Genomic DNA, 10808 nt, shown 5'->3' with positions numbered 1-10808 from the left:
CTGTCCACAATCCAAACAGGTCAACAGTTAAATTACCACATTTTCTAAAAGCTTAAATTTTAATACAAGATGATGATGCCCAATAAATATAATATTTTAATTTAAATAAGGTGAATTAACAGAGATAAGGGTTCAAATTCGAGACCTTTGATTTTAATACCATATTAAATCACAATTTGTCACAAAAACTTAAGTTAATAAAAAAAGGTAAAAAAAATAAAATAAAATAAAAAAGAGGATAGCATGCAATGCATGTGTGCTACGTCATTCTTAAGCCTACTGAATTGTTGTATCTATTAGTCAAAAAACGCAGACTATATATATATATATATATATATATTGTTTTTCGGAGTAATGACACAAGATGTTAGGACAAGAAGATCCTTATAAGGAGTTCATGAATTGAACACTTTTCCCCGTGAAATCACACGAAAACTCACCAACCAAGGACGAGACGTTAGGATTGCATGCATAGGATGAGTCGTTGATCGAGTCCAAAATCATCTTTTAGGTTCCAAAATCTTCAAGAACCGCTTTTGTCCGGGATTAATTTCTTGTTGAAGAGAATTCAGAGATCTCAATTGCGTCTCTAAACGTTCCAAATGACAGTAATCCATGGTCATGGCGGAAGCAACGTAGTGTTTGGCTCTCATACTAATTGTGAAGTGCCTACATAAAGTGGGATGTAAAATAATAGGAAAGATAGATAAGGGTAATTCGAAGAATCTTAATACCTCACAAATCAATTCAAGAGTTGAATTGAATTATATTAATCTTTGCTTACTTTATTCATTAACGTAACCCAATAGGTTTTTATAGAGTTACCAAGAAATGAGATAAACATAAACTACTTGACTTGTGTCCTATCACTAACACCTCATAGAGATGTATCTTATGACTATCCTATAATTAACACTCAACATTATAACTATTAATAAACACAACAGTAAAGATCATAGACAATTACTCAGGGATAACATATATATTATCCCTTTATTCTCTACTACTATCTAGTACTACAATCATTTAGTTAGCCAAGTCTTTTTTATTGATATGAAGTCGATCATCCTTTCATAAAACTGTAGACCGTGACATACATATTTTGTTTAACATTCTTAATAGTTATTTATTACACTTCTACTAACTTAGAAACTCAAACATTGATTTTTGAGAAATTCAAAAATGTTAGAATATACTTAACATTTATTATAATAGGTTGACAGAAATTTCCTCCAAAATTAGTTTAGAGAAAATTTGCATATATATATATATATATATATTTAAATGGTATAAAAAAGGAAAATGAAAGCTAAAAAGTAGTTTATTTTCATAAATTTAAAGAAAATGTAAGAAAAGCTGCAGCTAGTTAGTGCTATTAAAGTGGCAATCTCTCGGTATGAAGATTAAGCTTGGATGAAAGAGTTTTATGATATTATTAGTGATAGTGCATGTAATGAGCAATGATGTTTAATTCTTCTTGATTAATGAAAATAAAAATAAAAAATAGAGAATCTTTCCTGCCCTAGCTTGTTCCTATTTTGATTAATTAAGTAAAGTACGCGGTAGGTTATAATTAGAGGTAATCCAAGCTGCCTCCTTCATGCGCGGCAAATTAATGGGGGTAACAAGACAGGATAGCATTCAATGCGCATGCATGTGCGCTGCGCTCTGGGATCAATTCAATTCAAGCATAATAAACTATAATAATAAAGAATTCCAACTTAATTTGTTGAATGGCATTATTGTGATTTGTGAGGAGGAGTCCAACACAACTGGCCTACCAACGGAATCCAAAACTCACAAACCAACGACCAGACGATAACAATTGCACGCAAAATGCACTATTATTTACTCATTTTTTAAGAGTAAATTTACTCGATCGGATAACCTCTCTCTATGTGTTTATATATTATAAGCAAGAAGATGGTTTTATATATTATACGCTTCTGGTTGTTTTTGTTTACATAAACCAAAACAGAGTGTTCCGTTGAAACATTGTTTCATTGTCCCAAGATTTTGACAGGCTATTAAGGAAACTAACAATATATTGAGTATATATAATGAGTGAGTGTCCATAAGGATAGAGTCTCACATTATAAATATGTAAGAAGTGTAACTGGCTAATATAGTTTTGTTGGGTCTAAATCCATGTGTTATCGCAACATGTTATATCATGCAATATTGTGTAGTGTTTCAATTTTTTTTCTTTGTGAAATAATGAAGTGTTTTGGTTTACATTCCAAAACAGAGTGTTCCATTGAAATATTGTTTCATTGTTCCCAAATTCTGATAGGCTATTAAGGAAACCAATAATATTTTAAAAAAAGTGTTGACCACTTTTTTTTTTCTTGGAGGCAGGGTGCTCTGCTCTGTCCTTTTTTGTTTTTTTGGTTGTTTTAAAGTGAAAACATGAAATATTTTGGGTTATTGTAATCAAATCAAAGCACAGCCAACGCCTTAACAAGTGTATGCTTTAAACAAAATAATAACAAAATTTTCTACTGCTATAAGACTGTTTTTTCTATTTTCCATCTAGATGATTCCCATCTTTAGACTGCCTTGAGGTGTAAGTCTTTCCATAGTTATTATATTTTTATTTATTTTGCAATATAATTGTGTAGTGTTTCAAATTTTTTTCTTTGTGAAATGATGAAGTCTGCGTATGCTTTAAACAAAATAATAACAAAATATTCTATTTTTCAAATGCAATATTATCCATGAAGTTTCTTTCTTTCATGTTTGGTTTGCCTTTATTTTTTGTCTTCTTTTTCCTTCTTTTGGTGGTAGGCTTATGATAGTTATTCTTTCTTTCTTTTTCTTTGATGAAGTGAGATGATGTGGATTCCACCACAACTGGCCAGCCTTATTCAATCCACCAAACCCAATCCAAAGATATCTCTAAACAAAAAACAAGAAAGTGGACCGTATTGCATGGAATGGTAGATGGCACATTCTAAAGAGAAGTCAAGTTTTTTAAGTCCACTTCTTCCTTGTTAAAGCAAAAAGCAGCTTCTTCTCTGTTTATGCTCTGCTACTTGCATTCCCCTTCCTTCATTTCCTCTGATTTCCAAACAAGAAAACATGGCTGAGATTGCAACCATTTTTCTCTCTCCCTTCCTCCAAGCTTTTTTCGAAAAAATGGCATCTGGTGACTTCGTTGAGTTCTTTCGGCATCGAAAACTCTCCGAAGGACTCCTCAAGAAGTTGGAGACATCATTCATGACCTTCGTTGCAGTGCTTGAAGACGCTGAAGAAGTGCAAGTTACAAAGCCTGTTGTGAAAAAGTGGCTTGATGAGCTGAAAGATGCGGTCTATGATGCAGAGCACGTCTTGGATGAGATTGCTACTCAAGCCTTGCGAAGCGAGTTGGATGCTCAATTTCAAACCACTGCAAGCAAGGTACGAAAGTCTATCTCTGCTTTTCGTAATTCTTTTGTCCAACAAATAGAGCCAAAGATAAAAGAGATACTTGGCAGACTAGAATCTCTAGCACAACAAAAGGATCTTATAGGTCTTAAAGAGGGTTTTGGAGGGAAATCATCTGAAAGATTGCCCACAACTTCTTTGGTTGAAGAATCTGATATTTGTGGTAGGGATGTTGACAAGGAGGCAATTATTAAAATGATACTCTCAGATGATGCACGTGGCAATGAGATGAGTGTGATTGCTATAGTCGGCATGGGAGGGATGGGCAAGACCACCCTTGCTCAGTTTGTATACAATGACAATAGGGTGAAGAAGCACTTTAATAACCTTGATGCATGGGTTTGTGTTTCTGAAGAATTTGACGTGTTCAAGATAACGAAAACAATTCTGGAGGCAGTAACTTCATCAACTTGTGATATTAAGGATCTAAATCAACTTCAACTTAGGCTAAGGGAGTGTCTAACGGGAAAGAAGTTTCTACTTGTTTTAGATGATGTTTGGAATGAAAGTTATGTTCAATGGGAGGCATTGTGTAAACCCTTCAAATATGGGGCACAAGGAAGTAAGGTCCTTGTAACAACACGTAATAATAGTGTTTTATCAGTTGCTAGAGCTCTATCTCATCGTCTAATGGAGTTACCAGAAGAAGATTGCTGGTCCCTATTTGCAAAACATGCATTCCATGATGGTAACTCTAATGCACATGGAGAGTTAGAAGTAATAGGTAGAAAAATCATTGAAAAGTGCGGAGGCCTTCCATTAGCAGTCAAGACAATTGGTGCTTTATTAGGATCTAAACCAGATGTTAATGAATGGGATAAGATATTAAAGAGTGAATTATGGGATTTGCCAATTGATGAGATGGGTATTCTTCCAGCTCTAAGGTTAAGTTACAAATATCTCTCTTCACCTCTAAAGCAATGCTTTGCTTATTGTTCAATATTCCCAAAGGATTATGCTTTCAAAAAAGATCAATTAATCTTGTTATGGATGGCGGAAGGTTTCATATATCAACCCAAAAACAGAACAATGGAAGAAGTTGGTAATGAGTATTTCCTCACTCTAGAATCAAGATCATTATTCCAAAAATCAAGTGATGACAAGTCATGTTTTGTAATGCATGATCTTGTGAGTGATTTAGCAAAATCTATATCTGGACAATTTATTTCAAGGTTGGAGGATGGTTGTTCTCACGAGATAGTAAACAATACTCGCCACTTGTCCTATTTTTTCAAACAAGAATTTCATAGCTTAAAGAAGTTTGAGACCCTTCACAAAGCTAAGAGGTTGCACACTTTCCTACATTTAGATATGTCAGGTTATAATTGGCCCGCTACCACTTGAGTAAAAAAGTAGCACATGATTTACTGCCGACACTAAGATGCTTACGGCTGCTTTCTCTGTCCAAGTATAACAACATTACTGAATTGCCAGAGTCAATTGGCAAACTTAAACACCTACGTTACTTGGATCTCTCTTTCACTAAAGTTCAAAGACTACCCGATTCTATTTGTCAATTGTGCAATTTGCAGACATTGAGATTGTCAAATTGTGAAAACCTTGTTGCGTTGCCAAGAGATATGTGGAAACTCATTAGTTTACGTCATCTTGATATTACCAAAACAGGCATAAAAGAGATGCCGATACATTTGGGTAGATTAAAATGCCTCCATACGTTGACGAAATTTATCGTTGGCAAAGGTAGTGGGACTTGCATTGGAGAGTTGGGAAATTTTACAAATCTTCAGGGATCGCTTTCTATATTGGAGCTCCAAAATGTTGAATCTCCTACTGATGCTTTGAATGCAAGCTTGAGGGATAAAAAGTACCTCCAAGAATTGGTATTGGAATGGAATGTTGATAGTGATTTCTCAAAAGAAAGTCAAAGAAGTGTACTTGATAGTCTCCAGCCCCATACAAGCTTGAAAAGCCTCACTATTAGATTCTACCGTGGTAAAAGTTTTTCAGATTGGGTAGGGCATCCTTCATTCTCTAATGTAGCATCTCTTGAGCTACAAAATTGTACGTATTGCAACAATTTGCCACCCCTTGGGCAGCTACAATCTCTGCAGAACCTCTATATTTCTGGTTTTCATGAAGTTGTTACAGTGGGTCGTGAGTTTTTTGGTAACGATTCTTCTTCATCTAAGCCATTTGGTGCCCTCAAAGTTCTTAAGTTCGAGGATATGTGGAAGTGGGAGGAATGGAATTATTTTGGTGACAAAAATGAGGGTGTAGGTTTTCCTCAACTTGAAGAGCTTCATATTATCGACTGCCCTGAACTGATAGGAGGGTTGCCTGTCCATCTTCCTTCTTTGACCATACTTGATATTTTTAATTGTGGACAACTGGTGGCTCCACTCCCAAGGACTCCTGCTATACGTAATTTGAGGTTGGATGATTGTAATGGGGTTTTGTTAAATGAATTGCCAACTGGAATGCAGATGCTCCGAATTGGTGGATTTGATGCACTAGAGTCCATTCCCGAGGGAATGATAGACTCCAACGGCGGTCTTCAAGAGTTGGTGATCAGTAGCTGTTCCTCACTTGTGTCCCTTCCTAAGGATGGTCTTCCCTCTACATTAAAAACCCTTGTGATTAAATATTGTAAGAAGTTAGAGCTCCCAACAAACCTGGATTATTCATCACTTGGAAAACTGTCGTTGAATGATTGTGATTCTGTGAAGTCATTTCCATTAGATTTATTCCCAAATCTTTATCACATCGAAATCAATTACTGTGGCAATTTGGAATCTCTTACGGTTCCAGAAAATTATGAACATGATTTAGTCGCCTTGGAGATTGAAATCAGTTATTGCCATAATTTTGTTTCTTTTCCAAAAGGAGGATTGTGTGCCCTCAAACTCACAAGGTTTTTGGTCAATGGTTGTGGCAGTTTGAGATCACTTCCTGACAAAATGCACATACTCCTTCCGTCTCTTGAGGATTTGTATATACGGCATTGTCCAAAAGTTGAGTCGTTTCCTGAAGGGGGGTTGCCTTCCAATTTGAAATCAATTTTTATAGGTGTTTGTGAGAAACTCATTGCAAGTCGGATGGGATGGGGTTTGCGGAACCTCCCCTTTCTTTCAAATTTTATAATCGCTAGCAAATCTGAAGATGTGGAGTCCTTCCCAGAGGAGCAGTTGCTGCCCACCAGTCTGACCTCCCTTCGAATATGGGACTTTCTAAATTTGAAATCTTTGGGCAAGAAAGGGCTTCAACACCTCAATGCTCTTGAAGAATTGAGTATCTCGAACTGCCCTAAGCTCAATTGTATGCCGGAACAGGGGCTGCCTCCCTCCCTTTCTATTCTAGAAATCAGAGAATGTCCTTTGTTGAAGAAAAAATGGCAAAGTAAAAAAGGAAAAGAATGGCGCAAGATTGCTCATGTCGAACACATACAGATTGATAACGAATGGATTGAATAAGTGAAAAGTCTGTCTAGCAGGAGTCCCCAAATTTCGGTACGTGTAATTTTCAATCACCTAATTTATCTTATATGATTTACCCTCTCTGTTTTAATCTGCTTTTAGTTGCTATATATCTTTGATAAAAAAAGAATGCTCCACCCACTTTCAACGATATATACCCAATTATTCTGCATATTTATTTGATGACTAACATGTTAGTTGATTTTTAGTGAACAACTTCTCGGTTTGCTCTGTTTTTTTTTTTGGTTGCTCATACATAATCAAACCCTTAATAATTAAGTATTTCCTAATCTGATTTAAAGCAGAAACCGACTACTTCCATTTTTGCATCCCTTAACCCTTATAACTTCAAATCCATTTCCCCTAAACTTTGGTACCGACCATGTCGCCCGAGATTTTTCCGGTGACTCCTTTGGTCTCTGACGCAGAGGTGGTGCCTTCTTCGGACTCTGGGTCGCCGATGGAACTTTCCATTGAGGTTACTGAGGTTTCGGTGGTTGCTGTGGGTGTGGCCTTGGAGTTGCCGTCTGGGGTTCCTTCTGTGGGTGCGGCTGTGTCTACGCCGGTGATTTCTTTACCGGAGTGGTCTGGGTTGGGTTCTGGGTCTACGCATCCGGTGGTGACTGTAGCTGCAAAGCCGGTGTCTTCTCCGGTGATCCCTACATCACCTGAGATTCTTCCTGTGTTGGCTCCGACGCCGCTTGCTGATCAGTTCTCCCCTCGGGTCATGGACCGGCAGGATTCTTCTTCTCCTTGTTCGCAGGGGTCTGTTTTGGCTATTCTCGGGTCTAATAAAGCATTTGGGCAGTCCTTGGAGGTTTGCAACTCTGACGCCATATCTTTGGAAGATGGTCTGACCAAACCTCAGGCTTGGCTTAGGTGTCCTTTTATTAATATTTAGGTAAAAAAAAAAAAAAAATCAAAGTGAAGTATCACTTTTATTAAATTACCCAATAAGGTTTAAATTTTATCAATTTACTCTTTATGGTTAGAATTGTTATCAAATAAATCCTTTTTTCTACCTACCATTACATTTTTAATGGTATTGCCACGTAATATTCACCCAAAAAGGAGATAGGCATGGCGGTGAGAAGAAGGCAAGAAACAATAAATATGTTTAGTAAGCTTTTTTATTAGTACTCTTAGCATTTCTCGCCCGCAATAAAGAAAGAAAACAAAGAAAAGGGTGAAGTTGAGAAATAATAAAATATTCTTACATTTTGCTATGGTAATTTGCAGGAGGTAGACCAGTCACACTAACCAAGAGGTCCTACTCCTTCCTCGTATTATTTATATTCTACCCAATTTAGTTACTATTTTTATTTTATTTATTTTCTGAAATTCAAATGTTGATATGAAAATTGATTTTAATAATATTGATTTATCATCTGGTACTCTACTGTCTTTGTTTATTTTATTTGATTCTTTGCATAATCATGTTTCTATACTTTATCCTTTCAATTTCTTTAGTCTCTTCAGTCCTTATTAAATCGTGAACAATCATTTTCTTAATATTTAGTGTAGGATGATTCTTGTGGGTGTCCGCTTTTGAGGGTTTTGTGAGAAGGAAGGGCTTGACTATGGGGTTGTTTGTGGGTGTTTGCTGTTGAGGTTTCTTGGGTGGGTCTGTTTTGGGTCTTTTGCTATTCAAGAAAAATCTCTTTCCTTTGATGAGTTTCAGGCCGAATTACTAAGATATGAAGCACTTCTTGAAACTCAAAATCAAGCAATACCTCCTGAGACTTGTACCTTCTGCTCTTTTCTCTTACAAGAGTCCCCAACTTAACCAATTTCAGATGTGGCCCCACCACTAACGCATTTTTCATAGCGAGCTACAAATTCCTCTCAAAACTCAAAACACTTCTCAAGAAGAAAAACACGAAACATTTTTATAAATCTCTGTCAATCATCAATTTCATCAATTCCTGCCACAAGAGCATGCAAACTTGCATTGTAAATTCCTTTTTTACAGCAACTTGCTTTAGACTGTGACTCTTATTTTCTCTTAAAGGAAATGACATTATTTAAAATACTTGTCTGGTTTCTATTTCATTTGTGTGCTCTAGGAGCATTTTGATCCCATACTTCATTCCATCATTGCTTTATAAAATATAATATTCTACCACCCTTCTTTTTTTCTTTGTGTTATAATTATTTAATTGTTTTTAAGGAAGAAATACATGAGGCCTATTTTTTGGTAGGGCCTATATGTCGGGCAGTGTTTTACCAGATAATAAATTATGAAGAATAAAGAAATACCATCTATACACCCAAATAAAAATTTATGTTTTAATAAGGAATCCATTGAAGGCTTTACATAAATTGAGATTTGGCCGTAGAAGTATCAAATTGTATCCGAGGAACAGAGGGATACAAAAAAGTAATAAGAGGGGCACCTATTTGTATTATTCGTAGAATAGATATATTATTATGATAAATGCAGCCAATCAATTGTCTCAAATGGTACCAGGTCCAATGCTTTCCAACTTTATAGGGACACCCAACTAATGGTGATTCTTTACTTTATGGGCAGTACACATACATATATACATATAAATGAATATTGATTATGTCTCTTTGTATTGTAGGCTAGAGTCCCTGGAGATACCAGGCTGCAAGGTGTGATTGAAAGTAGTGGGATATTATGTTTTGGTGGCAAATGCAGAGGAGTTGAAGTGGGTACTCGATGCTATTTGAGAAGACCCATTAGATTGTTTGTGGATCATTGCATGTGTGCTTATTTTTATGTTGGCTGTAGAAGAACATTCTCTGTAATATCATGAATGCATGTGTAAATGCTTCGTTGGACCGCTAGAAGAGTCTATCTGAAATTCCATGGTTGTTCTTCTTCAAAGAAAGCTACCGTCAGTCTGAATTGCAAAGGTATCTTTTGCATCATATTTGTTATGCTATAAAGTTCATCTGCGTTAACTTCTGTTTTTTAAAGAAAATGTGATGCTTTGGCTGTTTAATGAATTACATGACATCTTCCTGAAACTGACAATGGGAATTTGATGCTGCTATGTAAATCATGTGTGGAGTGCTGAAAAGATTCTCGAGCTAACTTTGCTTAAACAGCTGATGCTAATGATGGGTACGCATTATTAGATTAGATTTCAAAGTAGTCATTATTAACTTTTTGGCTTATGTGTTGTTTATATTTATTATTATTATTTTTTTTTATGTGAATTTTTGGTTCCCTCAGTGTGAAAAGGAATATGATGTTGACTGTTTGAAGGATCACAATATGTAAGACTAAGGGGTGAGGACTTTTTCTGTTATTTTTTGCAGTTCTGTTGCCACCAGAATTACTTTTCTGTTTATTGGATCTGCAAATGTTAACAAGACTCATCCACCAGAAATTGCCAAAAGGGAAGTGGTTCTGTTTCGCAGAGAACAAAAGCTTCCGTAATCACTTCTGAATCCTGTAAGGAGGCTAACGTTCAATAAGATGGAGGGTTCTTAATTGGAAATTGACCTCTTCTTATGAAACTAGACTTTTTCCCATTTTCATAGTAAAAAACAAAATTGAAAGTAGACAGTTGCTTTCAAATGTTGTTGCCTCCATGTGAGTGATTGTCAAATTTTTCCTGTCATATTTTGCAATTCTATTGCCACTAGAAATACTTTTTTGTTTATTTGAACTACAAATGGTAACAATATTTATCCACAATATTTATCCATAACTATTGGTTGTTCACTTCAAAATTTTATAGTTGAAAAGAAAGCCATATATTCCATGTGATATCTAATAACTCAAAAAATTAAGTTGAATTTACTCTAAAAGATCCATGAATGGGTACTAGGAAACAGATGAAGACTCATTTGCTATTTTTTAATGCATGCTTTTATTTGTGTCAAAAAGCATCTCGAGTTGATTGGAAACCAGCTTAGCACTTGCATGGTATGTTTAATTAGAATCTGCATTAGCACCATGATAAACTGAAA

The 10808-nt window shown here is 35.7% G+C and overlaps 2 protein-coding genes across 2 annotated transcripts; both read left to right on the top strand.

The window, feature by feature from the left end:
- The first annotated feature begins 3005 nt into the window (after positions 1 to 3005).
- Positions 3006 to 10786, top strand: LOC132182631 (putative disease resistance RPP13-like protein 1). The gene is made up of 3 exons (XM_059595936.1): positions 3006 to 3399; positions 9449 to 9954; positions 10152 to 10786. Exons 1-2 carry the CDS (start codon positions 3082 to 3084, stop codon positions 9641 to 9643), a joined length of 513 nt encoding a protein of 170 aa, XP_059451919.1. The 5' UTR covers positions 3006 to 3081; the 3' UTR covers positions 9644 to 9954; positions 10152 to 10786.
- On the top strand, positions 3407 to 5539 carry LOC132182620 (putative disease resistance RPP13-like protein 1). Its single transcript, XM_059595926.1, has one exon. It carries the CDS (start codon positions 3622 to 3624, stop codon positions 4768 to 4770), a length of 1149 nt encoding a protein of 382 aa, XP_059451909.1. The 5' UTR covers positions 3407 to 3621; the 3' UTR covers positions 4771 to 5539.
- Positions 10787 to 10808: the final 22 nt, after the last annotated feature.

This window comes from Corylus avellana, chromosome ca1 (genome assembly GCF_901000735.1).
Source record: "Corylus avellana chromosome ca1, CavTom2PMs-1.0".
Taxonomy (NCBI): Eukaryota; Viridiplantae; Streptophyta; class Magnoliopsida; order Fagales; family Betulaceae; genus Corylus; species Corylus avellana.
Note: the sequence above shows the minus strand (reverse complement) of the source record. Positions and strands in the feature narration are given on the sequence as shown.

Coding starts and splice junctions, on each gene's coding strand:
- LOC132182631 (XM_059595936.1), top strand. CDS start 3,082: ATGGCTGAGATTGCAACCATTTTTCTCTCTCCCTTCCTCCAAGCTTTT. Junction 3,400..9,448: donor TTCAAACCACTGCAAGCAAG/GTACGAAAGTCT, acceptor TTTGTATTGTAG/GCTAGAGTCCCTGGAGATAC.
- LOC132182620 (XM_059595926.1), top strand. CDS start 3,622: ATGATACTCTCAGATGATGCACGTGGCAATGAGATGAGTGTGATTGCT.